General features: G+C 40.0%; 2 protein-coding genes across 3 annotated transcripts in view; one reads left to right on the top strand and one right to left on the bottom strand.

Moving 5' to 3' along the window:
- CXADR (CXADR Ig-like cell adhesion molecule) overlaps window positions 1-25,788 on the bottom strand; it is a 200,741-nt gene that overhangs the window by 112,166 nt on the left and 62,787 nt on the right. The window contains exon 8 of the transcript XR_007407635.1: window positions 10,300-10,880. The gene's annotated coding sequence lies outside the window, so the exon portion shown is untranslated. The remainder of the gene's footprint in view (window positions 1-10,299; window positions 10,881-25,788) is intronic.
- Window positions 1-25,788, top strand: part of BTG3 (BTG anti-proliferation factor 3) — a 37,943-nt gene that overhangs the window by 8,871 nt on the left and 3,284 nt on the right. The window contains exons 1-4 of one of the 2 annotated variants that reach the window (XM_049104712.1): window positions 9,538-9,703; window positions 13,022-13,200; window positions 17,287-17,424; window positions 22,738-22,945. In XM_049104712.1, the coding sequence (XP_048960669.1) occupies window positions 13,028-13,200; window positions 17,287-17,424; window positions 22,738-22,945 (519 nt within the window). In that variant the 5' untranslated portion in view covers window positions 9,538-9,703; window positions 13,022-13,027. Of the gene's footprint in view, window positions 1-9,537; window positions 9,704-13,021; window positions 13,201-17,286; window positions 17,425-22,737; window positions 22,946-25,788 lie in introns of those variants that run through there. The other variant, XM_025449984.3, reaches the window with a different exon arrangement.

Below are 25,788 nucleotides of genomic sequence, written 5' to 3'. Positions count from 1 at the left end.
AGCAAAGTGATTTTAAACAAGAAAGAACAAAACAAACATCACAGGGAGAGGAGTTAAAGAAAAAGAAGGAATGGAAGGAATGGTAACTTTGAGGGGATTAATATCTCTAATTCCAGAGTCATTTATAGATTTAGGGCTCACTGTCAATAATCTTTGAGGAAATGTTTAAAATAAGAGAAATAACAAGAATTGGCAAATGAGAGATATCCTTATTTTGAAAAACGGAAAAAATGGATCTGAAAACTACAGACTTGAACTCTTTCAAGTTTTAGAACAGATTATTTAAAAGCTTGTCAGCATTTAGAGATGGAAGAAATGAAGACTCTGAGCTAGTTTATATATGCCAACGATAGAAATGCCAAGTCAGTTAAGCATCTGATTCTTGATTTTGGCTCAGGTCATTACCTCAGGTCATGAGATTGAGCCCTACATTGGGCTCCTCGCTCAGCGAGGAGTTTGCTCAAGATTCTCTCTCCCTCTCCCCACTTCCAAAATAAATAAATAAGTCAAAAAAAAAAAAAAAAGAAATGCCAAACTTTTCTTTTACTATAGATTAGGTGATGCTATAGAAGTTGCAATTAATGACTCGAGCAAGGCATTTGATGAACTAATTATATTCTTTTTTTTTAACTAATTATATTCTTATGAATAAGGTTTTTTTTTAAGATTTTATTTATTTATTCATGAGAGACACAGAGAGAGAGAGAGAGAGAGAGGAAGAGACACAGGCAGAGGGAGAAGCAGGCTCCATGCAGGGAGCCCAACGTGGGACTTGATCCCAGGTCTCCAGGATCACGCCCTGGGCTGAAGGCAGCGCTAAACTGCTGAGCCACCTGGGCTGCCCTGAATAAGCTTTTTTAAAGTTGTTCTATTAGGTCAATTCAGATTTACTTGACTCATTTTTCTCAGACACGATTAATGGAATAAGGGTTCTAGGGATTTTTTGGTGATTTGCATTCATTCAACTAATATTTACTGAACATTTTACCATATGCCAGGAACTGCTGTAGGTAGTGAGAATCCAATGGCGAATAAATCAAAGTCCCTGATGTCAAGGGATTTAGTAGAGGGAGATATAATAAACAAGTAAACTAATATATCCTATATCAGGCAATGGTCAGATAATGGGCGGGGGGGAAGTTTAAAGGAAAAAAAAAAAGAGTAATAGTAGATAGGTTATTTCTTTTAAGGCTGGTCAGAGAGGCTGATAGAATCTGGTGATAACTGAGCAAAAACCTAAAAGAAGTGATGGAATGAGCTGTGTAATTATCCAGGGGAAGAATATTCCACAGAACAGGACAGCAAGCATACAGGCCCTAAGGTGGAAGCATGATTGGTCAAGAGGCCCAATGGTAGGCAGAATAATAGTACCCCAAAGCTTTCCATATCCCAATTCCCAGAACTTTGAAACAGCTATATTTCAGAAAAATGGCTTTGCAGAGGGAATTAAAGTTCCAGACCTTAAAATACAGAGATTATCTTGGATTATCAAAGTGGGATTCACAGAATCTCATGAACCTGAAAGGCAGAGAACTTTGGCTGTAGCAAGAAAGATTTGGCAGAAGAGTAAATCAGAAAAGATTCCAAGTATGAAAAGAATACTATACATTGTTGCTGATTCGGAGACCTTAAGTTCCCCTGAGCAAGGACCAGAAAGAGGTCTCTGGAAGCTAAGGGAAAGCCCTAACAGTCCCGAAGGAAAAACAGACCTCAGTCCTTCAAACACAGCACAAAATTCTGCCAACAACCAGAGAAAATAGTTAAACCAATCCAACTTCTGACCCGCAGAACTGTGAGATAATAATATTGTATTGTTTTAAAGTGCTAAATTTTTGGCAATTTGTGGTCATTTGCTTTGACAGCAATAAAAAACAAATATAGACTACCCTGGATTGAAACGGGCAGGGAAGGGCACCTGGGTGATTCAGTTGGTTGAGCGTCCGACTCTGGATCCCAGCTAAGGTCACCATCTTTGAGGTTGTGAGTTCAGGCCCCATGTTGGGTTCCATGCTGGGCGTGGAGGCTACTTAATAAAAAGAAGAAGAAAAAAAGAAACAGATAGGGGGTATGATAGAAGATGAGACAAGAGAGGTAGAAAGGATGGATTGCTGGAAGAAGGTAAACAAGAGGGTAGCTACTATGGGGCCTTCTAGATCATTATAAGACCTTTTCTTTAACCACAGATGAAATGGGTACCAAAGGGGATTGAGGGCAGGCATTACATAATCAAATCTATATTATAAAATAACTACTCTGAACTATTTTTTTATTTATTAAAAAGATTTATTTATTTACTCATGAGAAACACAGAGAGAGAGAGAGGGAGAGACACAGGCAGAGGGAGAAGCAGGCTCCATGCAGGAAGCCTGATGTGGGACTCGATCCCGGGATTCCAGAATCACGCCCTGGGCCAAAGGCAGGCGCTAAACTGCTGAGCCACCCAGGGATCCCCTGAACTACTTTATATAGAGTTCAACTGAATGTATTCTTGCAATAATTCACAAAACAGTATAAACTAGGGAAATCATAAGGGAGACAAGTCAAATTCTGGGTATGTTAGGTTGAAGCATATAAACTTGCTATTTGAGTGGCTCAAAAACAGTTGAAAAAAATCAAAGGATGAGTCAAAAGGATTTGCTCATGGATGGCCTAAGGGATGTTGGGGAAAGAAAGGAGTCATTGTTGACTAAAAATCATTGACTTGAACCAAGGGTACAAGAGTTGTACTGAGATAAACAGTGCAGGAGGGGCAAGTTTAGTGAGGGTTGAGGGGCAAAGGCAAACAAGGATTCATCTTGGGACGTGTTATGTATGAAACGCCGATCAGACATCTAAGTAGAAATGTTCATTAAACTGTTAGTTATACAAGTCTGGAATTCAGAGGACTGTCTGAGCTGGAACTATTAATTAGGGAGTCCTCTAACAACAACGGTGTTCAAAGCCATGAGATCAAGAGTTCAAACACGCAGGAAATGAGTGTAAAGAGAGAAGGGTGGTGCTTCCTGCCTTACTCCTTTTTGGAAGTCTTTCCTAGATAATTTTTTTCCTGACTTTTAATACAAATGTATGAATAATCTCACAATCTGAAATTTTTAAATATTTAGTTATATAACTAATGAATTACCTGCTGAAGGGCCCCAGGCTGCCCCAAAATGTGTCACAATGGTATATTGATTATTCTGAATTAAAGTTATTTAAGATATAGCCAGTGCAAGAACACTCTGACCCTCCTTTGTCTCCTGAAAGCAGGAAATAAATCTCCCAAGTGAAAAGTGTCCTCTCTCTTGGAGGTAAAAAGACATCCTTATCACCAAAGATAGGGAATTCAGGGCAAAGAAGCCTATATAAACAAATCTTGTTACTTTTACTAATTTACTACCCAGCCCAAATTCAGTTTAGAATTCCTCATTAATTGAAGCTCCTGAACATAAATTTACTTTGTCCTGTCAACTCCTCACAGATTTATGATTCTTTGTCTAAAAAATATAAAAGCACATACCTTGGTCATTTCTTTAGGTCTCAATTTTACTACTGGGACTCTGTGCACACATCATAAAATTTTGTTTTCTTCTTGCATTAAACTCTCATGTTACTTTAATTCTTAGACCAGCTACACGAACCTTGAAGGGTAAAGTTAATTTTTCCAACACTGCTTTAAAAATAATAAAATTGAGTAATAGCTGTACTATCAAAAAAATTCAAAATAAAGGGTCACCAATTAATTTCAGGTCTTCCAAATCAAACACAGATCATATACTTGAAAAACTCAAGTGACATTAGCATAAGCTACACACTGATAACAAAAGACAAGTGAATTAGGATGCCTAGGTTGCTCAGTGGTTGAGCCTCTGCCTTAGATTCAGGGCATGATCCCAGGGTCTGGGATCCAGTTCCACATCCGGCTCCTGCAGAGAGCCTGCTTCTCCCTCTGTGTCTCTGCCTCTTTCTCTCTGTCTCTCGTGAATAAAATAAATAAAAGCTTCAAAAAAAAAAAAAAAAAAAAAGACAAGTGAATTATATTCCCTCAGTAGCTGTTGCTCTGGGACAGTTTCACATTCTATAATTGTTTACATTTCTATATAACATTTATGCTGAACATCTGGTGAGGAGTATTATTCTTTCAATTCATTGTGGTTCCATAATACTGTGAGAATTCAGTATTTACATGTCTGCAATTAAAAGGAAAAGCAAAACAAAACAAAATTACTAACCTAACAACTTTGTTCTATCTGCTTCTTTCTACACCTATTGCCCCCATAGTGTTTGAGTAGTTGCTCATGATATATACAGGTCATAGCTAGTTTATTATTCTCACCAACTTTCCTTCTGAGTGAAAAAAAAAAAGCAATTATGAGCAATTTACACTAGTATAAATACACTAATATATAATATATATCTCACAAATCTGTCATGAATCTTTCACTTTCCTACTCCCTCTCTCAAAGAGAAAGCTTTTATTGATATATAGATTATAAATATTTATATATATATATGTATCTCATGCATATAAAGTTTTTTTTAATCACAAAAAAAGTTACTGAAACATTCCTACAAGGTAGAGAAAAACCTGACCTGCTGCAATTATCTCCCTAAAGCACTCCTGTGAGCACAATTACAAAGTATTTTTGCCAACCACATCACAAACAATTATTAATGTACTAACTGTAGTTCCATGTTTTAAGCTTCTCCTGGGCCAGGTGTGGAGTGGGAACATGTTCTTTATGGAAACATTTCATTGGATCATCTGCTGACAAAGCACATTTTTAAAGCATACTCATAATCACTCTAATTAGGCCATCAAATGCCAGGACTTGCTTTGTGATTTTGATTAGCTCTAGCAATCTCTGTGATGCAACCAAGGAGTGACCCTACCTTCGAAACAATTTCCTTATGCTATGCTCCGCCCCCACACCTGTCTGTCCTGAAAAGTAGTAAGGAAGGTTTGAAACTCTGCCCTTACAAGTCTTTGAAATTTCCTTTCAGCTGGGAGCCCAATCACATCCAAACCCTTTTATATGCCTTCAACATTATTGCCTTTATAACTTTTGTGACACTGAATTTATAATTTATAAAATGTAATATGTTAGGTAGATTGTTTACATATCTCTATCTTCCACTAGGTTGTGAGTAACTAATTTGTCCTATTTTGATCCTTGCTAACGGATGGACACGGTGTTCTCAATGCTCTAGCACAAATATTTGACGTGGTTAGGCAGAAAAGAGAATGTGAACACATCCAGTCCTCCCTCCCCCACATTCTCCTATCCCTACCGCAACACAACTGACTGAAAAGAACAAAGAAAAATAAAACAAGGGGACTGATTTTCTTAATTAAAATATACCTTATATTGTCCATATATACGTTCATATATAAATATATGTATATATATACACACATATATTTAAACTTAGTTATCATTGTGACTTTGAGGAAATACTACTGAATGAAGGTCATTGTGATAGTTAATCTTAGGTGTCAACTTGGCTAGACCATGGTGCCAGTTGTTTGGTCAAACACTAGACTAGATAGATGTTGCTTGTGAGGGGTATTTTGTAGTTGTGATTAACATTTACAATCAGTGGACTTTAAGTACAGGATATTACCCCCAATAATGTGGGTGGGCCTCAATCAGGTAAAGGCCTTATGAACAAAAATTGAGGTTTTAGGAATAAAATAAATACTATTTCCTCAAGATCATAACAGAAATCCTACTAATGGATTTCGGACTCAAGAGTGCAACTTCAACTCTTGCCTGAATTTTCAGCCTGCCAACGGGCTGCCCTACAGATTTCAAACTTGCCAGCACCCACTTAAAATAAATCTCTCAGGCAGCCCCAGTGGCTCAGCGGTTTAGCACCGCCTTCTGCCCAGGGCGCCATCCTGGGGACCCAGGATCGAGTCCCACATCAGGCTCCCTGCCTGTGTCTCTGCCTCTCTCTCTTTCTGTGTCTCTCATGAATAAATAAGTAAAATCTTTAAAAAAAAATAAAAAATAAATCTCTCCATATATGCATCCTATTGGTTCTGTTTCTCTGGAGAAGCTTTACTAACAACTGCATTTTGAAATAGTTCTTTCTTTTATAATACTTCTGAACCTTTTGCTAATTGAATATATCATATTCTTAATTTTGTTACATAGAGCAAGAGTAGGAGCTTATATACTACTTACTAATAGAAGTCAGTTTCTCTGTTGGTCCAGAGAACAAGAGAGTTGTCAAAGGAACTCAACAACAATGGCACATGTCCTGCCAAGTAGGGAAATTTTACACCAGGTTTCAAATATGAAGCTCTATTTGAGCCCAGAGTGTGCAGCCTATCTAAATATGATACCCTATTCCATAAACTAGGAACATTTTCCTAAGCTAGTTTATAGAAATTAACAAATCTTAAGCAATTAACCAATAAAGAATCTGAATAGCTGGATCAAAACATTTTCCTCTAAAAAAAGATGTGCCATGTTTGGGGCATGGTTGGGGCAGGGAGGAGGGTTTCAACAATTAATGCAACTCAGAATAGGAGGTTGGTGTGCCCAGTTTCCATTGCCTCATTCATCAAGAGAGTTTGTGTTGTGACTCTTGGAAGTCAGTTTTACTGCATGATGTAATGGAGAAAATAATGAAGATTACAAATTTTCTTTATGCTTATGTTTTTTTAACCACTGCCAGTTTATGGATATTTAGGAAGTTGAAGCAAAGAAAGTAGATTTAGTTTCCTTTAATTCAGCCAAATGGTTAGGTCCTAGAAATTTCTGAAGAAATATATTAGTGTTTTTAGAATTAAAAAGTCTTAGATCCCACTTGGTAGACCTTCAATGGCCCTCAGAGGCTGCACAACTTTTCCCTGATGTTACATAACAGAACTCTCTCTGTCTACTATAAAAGCAATGGTTTTGTGTTCAGATTTTTTTTAAGATTTTTTATTTATTCATTCATAGAGACACAGAGAGAGAGAGGTAGAGACACAGGCAGAGGGAGAAGCAGGCTCCATGCAGGGAGCCCGACATGGGACTTGATCCTGGGTCTCCAGGATCACACCTCAAGCTGCAGGCGGCGCTAAACCACTGCGCCACAGGGGCTGCCCCTGTATTCAGATTTAAACCTGACATGTGGATTGAAAAGATGGTATTTGAAACTGTTCTGTTCACAATGCTGAACTTCTCTGAGCTCAAAGGAATAACAGATTTTAAAGAGTTACACAGTTATTTAGTGGAAAATAAGTCCTTATTAATGAAAGCAATTCAGACTTTGGTGATTATGAGTCGTGTTCTCTATGACTTTGGGATACTACCATAAGATGTGTGTGAATATAGACCCCCCCAGATCTACTAAGGCAGCTCATTTCCAAAACATACACACATAAACTTGCCTTAAAATTGTTCTAAAACTACTATACCTATTAATACACAGTATTACTCAACACTGGAGTTAACTGTGGAAAGGAATCAACTGTGAAAGGAAAAACATGTATTAATGGGTAATTGTATCAACTCTGCTCCCCTCTTCCAGCCTCCTAAAGAGGCCCCAGCCCTGTAGACCAATTTTTGGGGGCTTTTGTGATTCAGAATCAGATGAAAGAGAGCTGGGGGAAAAGATCTGAAGCACACATCCAGGGTTAGAGAAGAGTAGGGCATTTTTAAAACACAGAGGCAGCAAGCAGCTATCTTGTGTGAGAATAGTGGATGAGAGGGAAAAAAAAAAAAGGAGATGCTTAAGATATGTTGTTATGTATCTGCTTCACAGTCTGGACTACCAGAATTTTTTAAGAGTTATTTCAATATTAGGTTTCAGGTATTTGCTTATGTATTTTGAATACAGTCCTGCTCTAAGACTGGGCCATGTGGGTCACAGATTTATAGACATCACACAAAACACTCATCTCAAGCTATAAGAATTTCTGGACAAAATCTTTGTAATGTTTGTGGCTACACAGTTATTTTATGAAATTGCAGAGATAAAAGCCTTTAACAGTAAAATAATCTCGATCGGATTGTTAATTTTTTAAATTTTTATTTATTTATGAGAGACACAGAGATAGGCAGAGACATAGGCAGAAGGAGAAGCAGGCTCCATGCAGGAAGTTGGATGTGGGACTCCATCCCAGGACCCCAGGATCACGCCCTGAGCCAAAGGCAGACGCTCAACCGCTGGGTCACCCAGGTGTCTCAGGAGCCATCCAGGCGTCCCCGGATTGTTAGTTTACACTGATGAAAACACCCTCATAATCTCCTAGAATAGCCCCAGGTGTAAATATCAATATCCTCATTAAATCAACCAATAAGTAGACATAGGTCGAACAGTATAATTTTTTTTTTAATAAATAAAACTTACTGTAGTGGTTTTGGAATTGCCTATTTATCAATGCTAAAAAAAAAATCGCTTTGCATTGTGAATAGGCTATAATCACCAGTATCAGTAATAAAAATGCTGTAATTTAAAAATTAAAATAGTCATCGGACAGGGCTGAAACCATGTTCCTAGGCCTAGAGGGCGGTGAAGAATCTGGACGATCTACAACTTGAACAATCAGTGCTTGAGCAATTCACATGTTTTAGCTGGGAACAGTGAAAACTGGCTCTCTTTCAATAATAATTTTTAAAAGAAATAGCTTGTATTTTTCTGGTCTGATGTATTCAAGTGCTTTCGCAAAACTAATAACATGGTGCCAATTCAACGTAAAAGACTGGAGAGATTCTCCTTTTTTCCCACAATGTTAAAATGCACCTTTTCCACATTTGTATTTGCCCAAAGACTAAGCTTTGTACCTGGGAAGCCCTGGAGTAGAAATATCTCCGTGATGGAAAGCCTGAACTCTCAGGGCTTCATTCATTCGGGCACCAGCCCCGGAGCACCCCTTCGTGCAGGACCCCGGACTCGGAGCCAGGCCGCAGCCCCGTCGCCGGGAGGAGCCCCCGCTCTGAGGGCGCTTCCCGCCGGGCCAGGCAACCGCGCAACTCGGGGCTCTGAGCAAACGACCTAAAGCACCACGGGGCAGCTACACAGTGGACGTGCCTGAGCTCACCCCGAGGACGGGGGTCGGCCCACAAACGCGGCCTCCCCTCCGGCGCGGGTGGCCACCCCACCTCTCGCGGCTGGAGCTCGCGGCCGGAGGCGGGCAGGGGCAGGGGCAGGGGGCACCAGGGGACGCGAGGGGGACGCGGGGACCCGAGCGCGACCCCGATGGCGCGGCGGCCGGGACGGGGGCGGCGGGGCACGCGGCGCGGACCTCGAGGCGCTGCGGGCCCAGCCGTCGGGCCAGGGGGTCTGGGCGCCGCGCGGTCCGGGTCCCAGGGGCGGGCTCCCGGGCAAGCCCCGCCCCGCCCCGGCCCCGCCCCCCGCCCCCCGCCCCCCGCCCCCCGCGGCGCGCGAGCCGGTCCCGCGCGGCGCCAAGCCTTTCCCGGGTCATCGCCCCTCCTCTCTTCCGGGCCGCGAGCCCCCCGCGCGTCGCCTCAGGGCTGCGCTCGCGCGCGCGCTCCTCTCTCGCGCTCCCTCGCGCGCGCACCTTCCCGCCCGCCCGCCCGCCCGCCCTCAGCGCGCGCTCGGTCGCCCGACGACGCGGGAGCCGCACGCTCCGGACTAGGCTCGCCGCGCTCGCTGCCGCCAAGCGCCGGCCCGCGGAGGCGGCGCCCTCGGATCCCTGGCCGGAGACTGTCGGGACCGCCGAATCTGCGGCCCCAGGGCGGCGGCGGCGGCGGCGGCGGCGGCGGTGAGGAGGCCGGGCCGGGCCGGGCCGGGGCGGGGGGCGGACGTGGTGGAACGGAGGGCCCGGGGGGGGGGTCCCGGCGCCGCGGAGGCCACGTCGAAGGCTCGCGGCCAGCGGCGCGCGGGGGCAGGGGGCGGAGTGCGGGCTCGACCCGGGCTGCATCGGCCCCGGCTCGGCGCGGACGGAGGGCTGTGGGCCGAGCGGGGCGGCCGAGGGGGTTTCCGCGGGACCCTCGGCGGGATGGGGACGGGGGAGGCGCCGCCGCGAGGCTCCGGCCACGTTTCCACCGCGCCCTCGCCTCCGCTGGGGGTGGGCGACAGCCTCGCGCCTACCCGCCCCCCTCGGGGCGTCCCCGGAGCCGGGGCCCGGCTTGCTGCCCGCGGGGTCGCGCCGAGGGGAGCCCCGTCCCGGAGCCCGGGGCCGCCCGGAGACGCAGCGGCCCGGCGGACGCGCCCTGCGAGGGAGGCCGTTCGGGGAGGGGGGAGCGGGCTCCGCGGCGCTTCCCTTCCCCCTGGACTCGGGGAAAGCCGCGACCGCAGAAGTTGGACGCGCTCGCAGGCCGTTCTTTCCGGGGGGGGAGGCGGGTGGCGCCTACTCACCTAGCGCTCCCCCCCCGAGCGCGAGCCTTCGCCGCGGCTCCGGGGGGCTTGAGCCGGCCGAGCCCCGGCCCCGTGGGAACCCCCGTCTCCTCCGCGCCCGGAGCCCGCTCGGCAGCGCCGCGGAGGCGGGTCGGGGTCCTCACCCCCGCCGCCGGGATCCCGCTTCCTCAACCTCGGGAACGTCTGTCAGGAATACTTGGTTTCTAGAATCGTCACGACACGGGGGGAAAGTACAAAGTTAGGAACTGCTGCAACGCCGGGCTCCGCTCTCCCTTGGGTTTTCTGCCCGCGCCGCGAGCCGAGGAGCCTGTGGAACAAAGTAGAACTTGAGGAGCCGCCGCCGCGGCGACTACGTCCCGGGATGACGTCACCGTGCGATATTTAAAATGGGAGCTTTTCGCTCCGAGGGTGGGTGGAGGAATTGCGGCTGCTTGAAGACGCCTGAGGGCTCGCCGGCCCAGCTCGCTTCTAGTTTCTTTCTCTGACTTTGCAACTCCCTCTTTTACCCTTTGGTGCTCCCGGGATCCGAACTGGTGGGAGTGGGTTAATTTTTATGCTCTTCCACGCATCATTCCCTCAGACTGAAAAAAAAAAAAAAAAAAGTAATTCCATATGACTCATCCTGTGTTCCAAAGCAATAGCAACCACTGAGTGGTTCTTTCCTTCCTTTCATTTTTTTGATACGAAACAACAAGACAAAAAGGAAAACAAAACCCTAACCTCAGATATGGAGAGCACAGTAGACGAATTTAATGAATGAGAACGAGACCGTTTAGAATTCAGTACTTTTCTTTCGTGGGGTTCCTTGTTTTCTTTGATGAGATAGAAGCTAATGTAGTTCCATCAGCAAGCAACTTTCTTCTCAAACCGTATATTAAATTGCAGTGGGTTTTATTTTCCATTATAACATGGTGGGATATAAATACAGCTTTGTAAAGTGGAAATGGCCTAACTTTTTTTTAGGAGGATGCCTCATAGCATTTGTGGAAGGCTGGGGTTGTATGTGCCTCCACAACTTTTAAGTGCAACTCAGTTCCTCTTGTCTGGTACTTGGCCAAAGAAGGCGGATTTGGCATTCTAGGGTTCCAGAGGGGAAGGTTTAGGTGTCTACCCATCCAAGATCAGGGTGGGTGGGACTGCCTGCACACCTCTCAGATAACTAGTATTTCACAGTGAGATCCCTCGTTTGAATTTGCTCAAGGAGTAAAGGATCATATTATGAGGAGAGATGTCAAGAGGTTTGAGAAAACAAATGTGTGAGAACCCAAACTTATCAGCTAGGTTTTTGGTTTTAGGTTTTGGTTTTTATATTAAACACAGCAGAGGCTGTATATCTTTAATAATTGGCTCTGGAAGGGATGATATTGCTTAGTAAATGCAGCATATGAAAAACTCCCAAGTTACTTACAGCCGCCAAGTGAATGAGCTCATTGCATAAAGAGAGAATAGAATATACATTGAAGCAATCCCAGGATAAGATTTTTGCCTTTATGGATTAATCAATGATAAATCAGATCTGCCATTTAAAGAGAGTCTTTCTTGAGGCGATTCCACAGTGCAGCTAAATCTCTGGCTTTCTTTTAGTTTGATTTTTCTGTGGATGACCCTGAATTTCTGCTCTATTAAATATGTTTTGATAGAACCACTGTTGGGTTATATCTTTCAGGTAAATATATCTCTGTTCCTGAAAAATGCTAACAAATTCATGCTAAAATTTTTTTCTTTATGTGTAACAGCTTTATTATTCAAATAGGACTCCTGTAGCATACAATTTACACATTTAAAATCTACAGTTCATTAGTTTCAGTATATTCACAGAGTTGTGTAGCCATCACCACAGTTAATTTTAGGACATTTTCATCACCCTTATAGGAAACCCTGTATTCATTGACACCCTCCTCTTTTTTCCCCCCATCATTCCTTCCCCTAGTCCAATAACCTACTTTCTGTCTATATGGATTTGCCTATTCTAGAAAACTTAAATAAATGCAATCATACAATATTTGGTCTTTTGTAACTGGTTTCTTTCCCTTAATACAGTGTGTTCATGGTTCACCTTTGTCATAGCCTGTATCAATACATCATTCCTCTTTTTTGTTGCTGAAGAATATTCCATTGCATGTATATACCACATTTATTTGTCCCATCAGTTGGGACATTTGGGTGCTTCCACTTTTGGACTGTTACGAATGATGCATTGGACACTTGTGTACACGTTTTTGTGTAGAAATACATTTTTATTTCTTCTGATGTATAGCTATAAGTGTAGAATCGATTGGTCTTATGGTAACTCTAACTTTTTTTTTTTTTAGGTATTACCATTTTTCTATAGTAGCTATACGGTTTTGTGTTTTAAGTCTAAATTATTACACAGAATTTTAAATTATTGTAGCTAAATATTGACAGGTTTAGTAAAAAGTGTGTAATATCATTGTAGTGCTTTTCTTTGATACCTGATTTTATTTAGCCAACAGAAGCAATTTGGTGTGCTCTCTTTACTGAACTTCTTCACAAAGCTAAGTGATAAGATTCTTAGACAGTATTATAGTAAAGTCTTCATGGCATAAACTAGTCATTATTTGTTCCTTTTTCCAGATATGAGGCAATGAAACACAAGATTAAATTGAAAGAAGGAGAGCTATGAAGGACAGATGTTTTGCAGAGCTTTATTTTCCAGTTTTTATGTTTTGTTTTTTTGAGAAAAACTGTTTTATCTTTACAGGGAAAGATGAAGAACGAAATTGCTGCTGTTGTCTTCTTTTTTACACGGCTGGTTCGAAAACATGATAAGTTGAAAAAAGAGGCGGTTGAGCGGTTTGCTGAGAAATTGACTCTTATACTTCAAGAAAAATATAAAAATCACTGGTATCCAGAAAAACCATCAAAAGGACAGGCCTACAGGTAAAAGATTAGATTGAACAGTTGGATTGGACTAAGAGGCTGATAGCTCCTGAAACGAGTACAAGGCCAGAGGACTAAAGGGTGTTCAGTTCATTTCTTTCACAGTTCAACTGCAAAATACAAAACTTTGGGGTGTCTTTGGTATTTTTTTTCCATACATGTTTTAAGATACAAGTATTTGTTCAAGTCCCACTACCACTGACTACTTGGGTAGTCAGTACTGTTGGGTCATGGGAGTTAGTCTTGAGGTGGTAGTTTGGCTTCTGACTGAACAGATTTCTTATGTATCATAGGTACGTGAGGGTTTTCACAATTCTAGAGGACCCCTAAAATTCACCCATAAATGGGCATGGTAAGAGTTGAGAGAAACGAGTCTCTTTGTTTCTACAAATCAATTACATGTTCTTGGAAAAATAAAAGTTTTATGGCGCATATAATTAAGAATATTAAATACCTAATACATTGTTGACCCCAAAAATTTCATTTATACTATGCATAATCCTCTTAGTAGAAGCCACTGTGACTTTTAATGATGAAAGCAACTTACTATGACCCACAACTGGCAGACACTAGCTCTGGGATTTGAACTCACGTCTGACTGGTCCTAAATTCCTTTGGGCTTCTGCACACCACAGTTTGAACACTGCCTTGTATCTGAGAGGGAAAGTAACTCTCACTTGCAGCTGTCTTTTGTACTCTGGTTTATAAGTTACACTTAAGGCTTAAAGTAAAGAAGAACAGGCTTCTGCAAAACATGTTCTGGCATGCTCATTCCCTAGTATTTACGTGATCACTGTTGAGAACCTGGGTTCTGCTAAATAAACTCAGCTGTCAAACTATGCCCCATTTGTGGAGGTGGCCACAAAAAAATAAAAGTCGAGCAGTTGTGACTACAGAAATTCTTTTATTTATGCATAATGGTGCCCCCAAAGTTTCCTTCTCAGATCAGCACTTCAGTGCTTTGATGTAAAAAGGACTTCTTTCAGTCACTTAGCTTTTACAAGTGTAAGACTATTCAGGGAGTCTACAAAGTAATGAAAATGTGATTTGTTTAGTTCTCATTCGCTAAAAGCCAGAGGTGAGCATTTATTTGATTGAAAAAAGAAAAGTATTCTATTGAAAAGTTATTGATGTATTTTCGTCTTCATTTTTATCCAAGGAGGTTTCCTAGTAAATTGGAAGATGTGATGGATTAAAGTAGAAATATGGGATCCCTGGGTGGCGCAGCGGTTTAGTGCCTGCCTTTGGCCCAGGGCGCGATCCTGGAGACCCGGGATCAAATCCCACATCGGGCTCCTGGTGCATGGAGCCTGCTTCTCCCTCTGCCTATGTCTCTGCCTCTCTCTCTCTCTCTCTCTCTGTGTGACTATCATAAATAAATAAAAAATTTAAAAAAAAAAAGTAGAAATATGAATGTTTTGTATAAGTCAGACTCGTTATTTTTTATCTTCTCACTTGATTCTCTTACTTTTTTTCCTGCACATCGTCATTTTTGATAGTGAACAGCTTTTGTGAGTTAGAGCTGTTGAGGCTTTTTACACTGATATAATTGACATTGGACAAAGGCTTTTGGAAGTGCCAAACCAATTTTTTACTATTACTGAGAAAAGAAGACACTGTCAAGTAAATGCTTAAAGGTCAGACAGTGTACAGTTTCATTTCCATTAATTCTAAAAACTTGAGGAAAATAATTAGCTAAACAGGATTAAATTGGCATATGATCAAAAGTATCATTATTGAGTCATTTTGAAGCTGTCTTTGGAGTAGAAAACTATTAGACTTAATGGTGGGTTGTTACTATTATAAAAATGAACAGAATATAGGATTAGCCAGAGTGAGACTCTTGAATCCATAGAGTAGGTTGGAAGTGTTCTTTTTCTTCTAAAGTGTTTATAAATTAAAATTGTTTCTCCACAATATCTACAAATAAGAGGCTTTTGGAGGGCAATTTGGCAATATTATCAAGATCTGTAGAAATACTCCTACTCTTTGAACAGTAAGTCTCCTAAAAATCTATTCTAGAAGTATAATTAGAAATGCAGATAAATATGTATGAATATGGATGTTTCTTACACTTTATAATTGCAAAAAATTGAAAAGAACTGTCAACATTAAGTAAATGATAGACTATTTTTATGCAACTTTTAAAATCTTGTTTTTGAAGATCGGTTAATGGATAAGAAGTCACGGTATATAGAGTTTGAAAAAACAGCACAAAATATGTAAGATATGCAAATTTTGTTGAAGCAGAGTCTCTAAGCATCTTTATTTACATATATATTTTTTTTAAGCTTAGAGCCTACATCACTCTTATTATAGATAACAAAAACACGTACTTCTAAGTTCTATCTCCTTACCTATAACTGCTTTTGATCCTATGCTAAGTAGGACTTTTGAATCAACCTACACAACACCAGAATTTGTAAACATAGACCATCGTAAAGAAAGGAACAAGTAGCATCTTATATGCTGTAAAATATTTTTTTTATTCTGAATTGCTTACTTGTTAACGGTCATGTTAAGATTAGTATAGACAGAATAGAATAATAATAGCCTTTGGAGTCCAGTTGTCTAGATATGCCCCCTGGATTTACCTCCTTCTAGTTGTAAAGTTGGGAAAGTGATCAACTCTGCCTCCTTTCTTACAATGGGGAAGTGATATCTAACTTACAGGATATTTGTGAAAATAAAAAGCTAGTATACATGAAGCACTTAGGAAACTGTCAAATGTATAGTAAACCTTCAGAAAGAGTTATTATTAGTACTTAGAAATCTGTATTAGCTATTAGAAATTTTTCACTGTTTTAAATGAAAATTGAAGTCAAATAATGAAATAATTTTTTTAAGAACCTAAGCATCGTGTTAGGTTCTATTCATTTTTCTATTGATGTCATTGTATTTAATGGTATAATTACTATTTGTCAATAAATTTGTGTTTTCCTTATTTGAGAGCTTTGCATCTGAGGAAGAGGTGAAGCGACTTAATCTAAATTCACCCAATAAATAAGTACTAGGAGTAGCACTAAAACCTGGGTTCTCTTGATTGATTTCTTAGTTGTAGGCAGTAAATACTTTTATTGTAGCCACCATTTTTTGTACATAAGCAAAATGCTTACTTTAACATGTATTTTTGCATTCATCCTCGGAGCCATCTTTGAGCATTCCATTGGGTAGATACGTATTTTCTTAGGTTTAAAAAATGGAACAAAGGCTCTGTTGGTTTAGATTTTTTTTTCAGTTATTTTTGGCTTTTTTAAAAAACGAAAACCCTTTGGTAACAAATACATGAGTAAGCCAATAACGCTTTGGATTATATTTTAATCTTAACTGTGATATGAATGGTTCTATGTCTTGGACTGATTGTATATTTATAGAACAATTATAGGTGAGGAAAGGACACCTTTCTTAACACTTGCTATCTGGAATCTATAAGCAAGGAAATGATCAAAACATCACAAGAATTTCAAAATATTTGAAGCATTGGTTAGAAGTCTTTTGTTGGAGATTTTGTTATATAGTAACTTGGCCTATTAATGCTTCTACCTTTAGTGCTCTAAGTAATTTTATGCAACGTTAGTGCTCCTTCCTCATTTAATGTACATGTGAGATTGAGTGGTTTCTGTCTGGCTAAAATGACGTAGAGCCAGTTGTTATTGTTTCCCTGGGCCTGGACAGATGCCCTCCTCTTCTTACCAGGCTGAGTCGTCTTACTGATGCTGCCTCTTTGCCTTCAGTTCACATTTATTTTCTACTTAGGATAGATATGCACCTGGGTTCCCCACCAGGGTTTGTTTGTTTTAAAATCACATTGGTAGGATCCCTGGGTGGCGCAGCGGTTTGGCGCCTGCCTTTGGCCTGGGGCGCGATCCTGGAGACCCGGGATCGAATCCCATGTCGGGCTCCCGGTGCATGGAGCCTGCTTCTCCCTCTGCCTGTGTCTCTGCCTCTCTCTCTCTCTCTCTGTGCGACTATCATAAATAAATAAAAATTTATAAAAAAAAAATCACATTGGCAAATACTAATAATATGACAGGTTTATGATTAAGATTCAATTAAAGCTATTAACATTATTCTACTTCGTTGTAGATGCATTCGTGTCAATAAGTTTCAGAGAGTTGATCCTGATGTTCTGAAAGCCTGTGAGAACAGCTGCATCTTATACAGTGATCTAGGCTTACCAAAGGAACTCACTCTGTGGGTGGATCCATGTGAGGTGTGCTGTCGGTAAGTGTGCTGGCTGAACTGATTACCATGCTGGAACTAATTTTATGAAATTCTCTCAGTTACTGCCTGCTTGTGTGTCTTTATGACCAGAAGCTGGCTGTGTGGGCTTATTTAGTTGTGAATTTTGTCATCTGAAGGTGAAGGACTGGTTACATTCCTTTTTTACAGTTAAAGAAACTTAAAAACTTGATTGGGTTGGGTTTTTATAGGGCTCTGCCAAGAAGTTGATTATAGACCAAAAGGCAGAATTTAGATACCTAGCCTCTTGTAGGTCAATTACTGTCTTTCTTTGGTGGTGCACTTGTGTTTCCCCTCTTCAAATTAGGGAAGAAGTTAATCTCAAGTATTACTGGATAATAATAATGTTCAGTTGGTTTCTGTTTGTCTCTTCTCTTGCCTCCCTCACCCATTATTTTCATAGTTTTGTTTTTATAATGGAGATTATTTCTCATCTCCTAATGAGCAGAATTGTAAAAGGTGAGTGTTAGATGTGATATCTAATTGAATTCCATTCATTCTGAAAAACATACATTGTGGACCAGGCATTCTTAATTGTGGGGTTTTTAAAAAGTGAAAGTGACATTCTGCTGTCAGATTGTTTGAAGTATAATGGAGAAAAACGAATGAGCAGATTATAACTGTGATTTATGCTGTAATAGAAATACGTACAAAATGCAGTAGTTGGTGGCACAAAGGAGAAAGTTACTGCCTCTACTGGGAATCAGAAAAGACTACCAGGTGGGTGATACTAGAGTTGGGTGGGGAAGGATGCAGTTGACTAGTTGATAAGGTGGCAAGGATATTTCCAGGCAGGAAGAATAGGATGAGTAGATACATGGAATACCCTGCAAGTGATTACCTACAGTTGTTCCTTTAAGGTATTTCTCTTTGGTTTTAAGTGCATTTCACCTGTTGACTACAGTTGAGATGCTTTTTGATACAATCCTAATAAATTCCAAAGGTGATCATGACCTTTGACCTGATCTCCAGCAATAAAAGTAGAGGTGGTGATATGCCATGCCACTCTGGACCACCATGGAAGTACTTGGTATAAGCTGTTGGTGTAAGCTGCTTGCTTTGGGAAACTTAAGGTTACTAGATTCTCCAGCACTTCTTTCTCAGAAAAAAGAAGAGCAAGATATCTTAAGTTTTGGTCCAAGAAGGTCAAACATTTTTAGATTCTGGGACCAATTCAGGAGTCATCTTAGGCCAAGGTCAGACTTTATAGACTTCGGCCACTGAACCCCTGCTGAAGACCTCAGTATATAAGAAATAGTTATCACAAAGTTACCATATTGAATTGCTTACTTTTTATTAGGCCTGCACTTAGATTCTGACTGACTCTTCTTTAACACACAGTTCTTTAGTTATGTAGTTTTTCAGCCATAAAAAAGTATAAGCAGTATTTGAAAGGGGCTTTTTCATGTAGTTATAAAGCTACCAAAAAAATATAGAGTCTTACGTGGAGGCAGAAACAAAAAAGCAAAAAAAGAGTTGGCAAAATGTATTATCACCTAGTCAAATAATGAGTATTTAATATGACAATCTTAAATCATTAGGGAAATATTTCTATGTCCAAAAATGCTTAAGTCAGGTAATTGTATAAACATTTTGGACATAGTTATTCGAAATGGCTTAAACTAAATCTTGGCACCTGAAAATAAAAGCTTTAGTTAAATAGCCATTCTACTTAGGTGGATACTTCATTACTTATGATGCCAGATAATGAAAAATTTCTGTGCTTTCATCTTATTAATATATGAAAATCTTTTTTTTTTTAATTTTTATTTATTTATGATAGTCACACAGAGAGAGAGAGAGAGAGAGGCAGAGACACAGGCAGAGGGAGAAGCAGGCTCCATGCACCGGGAGCCTGATGTGGGATTCGATCCTGGGTCTCCAGGATCGCACCCTGGGCCAAAGGCAGGCGCTAAACTGCTGCGCCACCCAGGGATCCCAATATATGAAAATCTTTGCATTCAGTAGCCTTTTAACAATTTTACATGTGATTAAAATTTTGCCAAAAGTTGGCTATGATGTGATATTTTAATCACCTTCAGAATATGGGGTTCTCATTCTGTGATAATAGAACTTCATGCTGGTGATTGAGTAGAGGTGATTGCAGTTAAGAGAAGAAATCTCAATATTGATACTGCTTTGGGACCAAAATTGTAAAGATAAATATTCTGAAAACCAAAGTAAAGCTGATCTAGCAGTTCTATAATTGAACAAATATCTGAGAGACATTAATAATAACTCATTGGTACACTAGAGAGTAAGCTTATAAATAAATTGAAATTGACTAAAAGGGAGCATTCTTCATAGTATAACTGAGTTATTCCCATCAGGATAAAATATTGGAAGTGTACAAGAAACCTTATGTAGTTAGGTTATCATTTAGTGAACTATGTGAGAAGATACAGAATAGGTAACAGATCCTCCTTCCTTATAAAGAGAATGCCTGAGAATGGCTCACAGCTTTCTTATTTTTCTTATTTATCCAACATACTCCATACCTTTTTTTTTTTTTTTGGAATCTCTATAATCCTTTTCCTGATACACAGACCATTAGATGCAATTGATTTGTTCCAGTTAACTAAATTGGACTTAATGTTTTAGCAGTGTATGGTTGAAAAATGGAAAATGTAAGTTATCCATTACTAATTCTAAAACATTAACCACACATGCCAATGTTACAGTAATATATAGTGAAGAGCTTTGCTTACTATGAAGAGAACCATCATACCGAAATAGTAGAAAGGGAAAGATGCAGAACCTAATTGAATTTGCATGTCAAAAAAATCTGAGTTAATAAAGCTGACCCTTCAGTCATTTGACCCTTCAGTCTGCCCTTGATTTAGGTTTCTGTTTCTACAGAGGCAGGGATTTTTCTCAAATTGCCTGCCTTTCTGTTTTACTTGAATTTTGATTCCATTAATGGGCAAAACCGAAGATAGGCCTAATAAACCCTTTAATATTGCTGACATTATTAACATGTGAATTAACCATTGTATTGAAATTTGTTGAGTCCTTAACCCATGGGTAGACAGGTAAATTCCGTTGCTAAAACTCTATGCAAAGTAAAGTTGAAATTACAGTACAGGAGTTCTGTGTTAAGAAGGATTTGCCTAAATGCTCAGGCATCTTATACTAGGAAAAAAACACTAGCTGAAGACCAACCAGTATCCAGCCAGTTCAGCTTTCTTGCCTAGCAGATAGGAAACTGTGGCCTGGAGACATTAAATAACTTGCCCCTTATCACAGAGCTAGTTAGTGGGAGAGCTGGAACCAGAAACATGTTCAGTGCTCCTTCTACCATCTGTAGCAACTCCTTTTATGAGATAAACTGAAAAAGAATAAAAAAGGGAGTTATGTCCCATATTTAGGTAGTATTTATGGCCCATTCAGCCTGTGTGAGAGTGGAAGTCAGCACAGCTATATAAAGAAGTAGAACTCACCTATGAGGCTACATGATCTCCATATAACTTTCAAAGAAAGGCTTTATTGCAGTTTGGCCTTTTACTTTATACATATTCTGATTGAGAAATAATTTGAGAGAAGACTTAACTTGAGGGGCACCTGGGTGGCTCAGTGGTTGAGCCTTTGGCTCGGGTCGTGATCCCAGGGTCCTGGGACGAGGTCCCACATCGGGCTCCTCATAGGGAGCCTGCTTCTCCCCCTGGCTATATCTCTTTCTCTCTGTCTTTCATGAATAAATAAATGAAATCTTTAAAAAAAAAAAAAAAGACAAATTAATCGACATATTATTATATTATTAACTGTGGTTTTCTGTCAAGGTTGGTTTTTTTTTTTAAGCTTAAAATCACTTTGTCTTTCTAACTTTAATTACATGTTGTGTAAGAACTGCTTAACAATTAATTCCTTTGTCCTAACACTTACTAGAAATTGTTTCATAGTGTTTATGTTGTACAGTCTATTTAAATAGATTTGTGGGTTTTTCTTAATCTCCAAATAAAAACTGGTTTTATGGGGGCCTGGGTGGTTCAGTTGGTTAAGCTTCCAACTCTTGATTTCAGCCCAGGTCATGATTTCGAGGGCGTGACATCAAGCTCCCGTTGGGCTGTTGGGCTTCTCGGTGGGCAATGGAGCTTTCTTAAGATTCTCTGTGTCTCAGAAAAAAAAAAACTACTAGTTTTACTATTCATTATGCTATTTTCACTCATTGCAGAATTTACTTTCCTTTTTTTTTTTAGTAGCCAACAGCTATAGTTAAATATTCTAACAATTATTTTCTATTTCAAGGCTCTAAAAATACTTTGGGAGGATTAAAAGGGTAGTTTTACTTTTTAAAAAGAATTAGGATGAGAAATGAGCAGTTTTCGTAGGAATCTCCATGAGATAAGCAATATAATTCCAGCAAAACCTCTTTATTTTCCTCAACAATTGTTTGTTTTTTAGTTCCTCAGTTCTTATTTTTGTCAGTGTGGATACAGGCAAACCAGGCCCCTTTTTTATTTAATCATGGTAAAAGTCAATCTCAAAGGAAATACCTAGTTGATTTGTGACTTGAATTACTAATATCTACATTACAGTGGTTAGTTAAAAATACATTAGAAAACTGGGATCCCTGGGTGGCGCAGCGGTTTGGCGCCTGCCTCTGGCCCAGGGCGCGATCCTGGAGACCCGGGATCGAATCCCACATCAGGCTCCCGGTGCATGGCGCCTGCTTCTCCCTCTGCCTGTGTCTCTGCCTCTCTCTCTCTCTCTGTGACTATCATAAATAAATAAAAATTAAAAAAAAAAAAGAAAAGAAAATTTTAAGGTACAGCCAGTTTAATGGTACATACAAAAATATAATCAAAACAGTGAATTTCTCTTCAGTGTTTTAAACAACTATTTGTTGGGTGGCAGTAGGAAAGAAAATTGGGAAAGAGAATGTGGAGTCACTTTTATTTGTAATTGAATAAAGCCAGAGGTAGAAAATCGTGGTTTGCCTGTTGTCATGGAACCTGGGCTAAGACACTGTATGAGGACACCTGGGTGGCTCAGCGGTTGAGCGTCTGCCTTTGGCCCAGGGCACAATCTTGGAGTTCCAGGATCAAGTCCCGCATTGGGCCCTGCATGGAGCCTGCTTCTCCCTCTGCCTGTGTCTCTGCCTCTCTCTCTGTGTCTCTCATGAATAAATAAAAAATAAAAATAAAAGATACTGAATATGTAAGGTTAAGTTCTGGGGAGAGCTCCTTCTTTGCTTTAGACCAATGGCATATCCAAGGCTGTTTGTTTTTATGGACAATTTCTTGCTTTTGTTGATGGTACTTCAGGGTTTGTAAGTTTGTTTTTTTTAATCCTTAGGTATGGAGAGAAAAACAATGCATTCATTGTTGCCAGCTTTGAAAATGAGGATGAGAACAAGGATGAAATCTCCAAGAAAGTTACCAGGGCTCTTGATAAGGTTACCTCTGATTATCATTCAGGATCCTCTTCTTCAGATGAAGAAACAAGTAAAGAAGTAGAAGTGAAACCCAGTTCAGTGACTGCGACCCCAAGCCCTGTGTACCAGGTAACCATGGATGTCTCTCTATTAAAGATGATGAGCAGGGCTTGCGAGGTCATTCCAGGGGGTCCTGCTCATATTGCCGAGGGTTTCTGATTTGAGATACTGAATCCCATTTCTTACTTTCCACATAAAGGGAAGCTGATCCTCTGAGATATAAGTAGGATAAATACATTTTATTTGGTTGTTTGTTTATGGTAAATACATTTTAAAAGGTGTGACAAAAAGTAGAAAAAATTATGGTGATAAAACATTCCTGATATTTCAAGATCCTTACTATTACAAAGGAGGTATTCAGTTTTTAGAGTCTTCAACACTTCTGTTGCATACCATTAGGTTTAACTTTCTTCTCTCCAAGATTAAAGAGAAACTTCACTGAATTATATATAAGATTTTTCACTCAAGTCAGAACACTATCTCCTTTACTTCAGCAGTTGAAGAGTTATATAGCAACTATGCATGCACTTAGAAATTCATCCACTTGTTTATACCCCACATACCAAGGAACATTTAATATACTTTTTTAAATTGTCAATACAATACTGTTCAACAAAAAAGATAAATCAAGAAAATTTAAAGACATCTTTTGATTTGAGCTGTGTTCTATACATGCACTTTACTCTAATTTTGAGTATATTTAAAATATACCTATTTTTATTAATTTGGCCTTAATTAGACATAAAACATACCAGATTTGTTGTAGGGTTGGATTTGGGCTACAATGAGTAGTTAGACTTTAATGAGAAATCAGGGTTTTGAGTATGAGAAACTAAATCTTTTTTTTTTTTTTTTTTATTCATTCATTCATTCATTCATTCATTCATGAGAGAGAGAGGCAGAGACATAGGCAGAAGGAGAAGCAGGCTCCATGCAGGGAGCCTGATGTGGGACTCGATCCCAGGACTCCAGGATCACACCCTGGGCGGAAGGCAGGCGCTAAACCGCTGAGCCACCCAGGTGTCCCAAGAGAAACTAAATCTTTAAATTCATCATACATTTATATAATGAACATGAACATGCTTTCAGTTTAACTTCTTTTTTTTTTTTTTTTTTTTTTTACATTTGTTGAATTATCCTTCTAGGAAGATTAGTTATGAAGATTATCATATTCGTAAGGATATATGGTATATATTGTAAGATAACATGCACTTGCTTTAAACAACTTAAGTGTAAAAAACTATAATGGTGACCAAGTCCTCTCTCTCCTCCCCCCAACCAGCAGTGCTATACTTTTCTATGGAAGTATTTGTTACTAGGATTTTTTTTTCTGTATTTTCCCTGAGAGATTCCCTATATAGATAAGTAAACATAGTATTTGTATTTCAGAGATGATTTTTAAGACTTTTACCGTAAATATTTGGGTTTTTTTTCCCCTCTGTGGTGTATTATATACTCTAAATTACTGTTGTTAAATTGCCTGGAATTAATTCACATGTGGCAATTTTATCTCAGAATTTTATTATTACTCAACAAAGCAAGAAAGTAAGTCTCAAATTGATTGCAAGTAAATTGGCCTTTAATTTTTAGATTATCCTTTTTTTAAAGATTTTTACTTATTGTTTATTAGTACAAGCAGGGGGAGCTGCAAAGGAGAGGGAAAAAGCCGACGCCTTGCTGAGCAGGGAGCCAGACATGGGGGGGGGTTGATCCCAGAACCCTGAGATCATGACCCAAGCCAAAGTCAAATGCCCAACTGACTGAACCACTCAGGCACCCCCAGATTTTCCTTTTAAATTGCATTTATTTCCCCCCATGTTGAGAAACTGTTAGTATAAAATTATAACAAAAGCATGGAAATTGAAGTATCTTCTGTGGGCCTTTAAAATAAGACATTTTTCCTTGACATTTTATTCACTAACAAAACAGTTCATGACAGAGAAGCATGGCTGTTAAAAGCCATTGTGTAGAAAGCTGGTACAAGTGGCCCACTTTAATCTTTTCTTCCTATCCACTTCATCTTGAACCTGGCACTGCTAAAAGGTGTAAATAGGGGGCTTGTCAAAGTAAGGACACAAAGTTCCTAGCTTGGGGCCTTTGTTCTTTTAGGAATCTGTCTGGTTTTTTAAAGATCCTTCCAGAGATTACTGTACTAATTAAGAATTGAAGATCATGTCATTTCTCCCCACATTGATCTATAGAGTCAATTCAGGTTCAGTCAAAATCCCAACAAGATTTTTCTAGAAAGTGACATTGATTTTAAAATTTATAAAAAGGAGACTCCAGTTAAAGGCCTACACTTCTATAAAGCCATTATGTCTAATAAGATAGTGTGCTAAAGATTTATAGATACACAAATATATTAATGGAACGAAATAGAGAGCCCAGAAATAGACCTACATATGTACAGTCTTTTTTATTTTTTATTATTATTTTTTTTTATGAAAGTGTCAAAGCAGTTCAATAGGGAAAGTCTTTTAAGAACTCATACTAGGGACACCTGGGTGGCTCAGTGTGGAGTGTCTGCCTTTGGCTCAGGTCATGATCCCGGGGTTGTGGAATTGAATCTTGCATCGGGCTCCCTATGGGGAGCCTGCTTCACCGTCTATCTATGTCTCTGTGTCTCTCATGGATAAGTAAATAAAATCTTAAAAAAAAAAAAAAAGGGAACTGGCACATTGGATACTCTATATAAGAAAAAAAAAAATGAACGTAACTGCTACCTGGCAGCATACACAAAAAAATTAATTTGAGGGATCCCTGGGTGGCGCAGCGGTTTGGCGCCTGCCTTTGGCCCAGGGCGCGATCCTGGAGACCCGGGATCGAATCCCACATCAGGCTCCCGGTGCATGGAGCCTGCTTCTCCCTCTGCCTATGTCTCTGCCTCTCTCTCTTTCTCTCTCTGTGACTAT

Source organism: Canis lupus, chromosome 31 (genome assembly GCF_003254725.2).
Source record: "Canis lupus dingo isolate Sandy chromosome 31, ASM325472v2, whole genome shotgun sequence".
In the NCBI taxonomy this organism is placed as follows: Eukaryota; Metazoa; Chordata; class Mammalia; order Carnivora; family Canidae; genus Canis; species Canis lupus.
The sequence above is the reverse complement of the archived record's forward strand: the minus strand, read 5'-3'. Positions and strand labels throughout refer to the sequence as shown.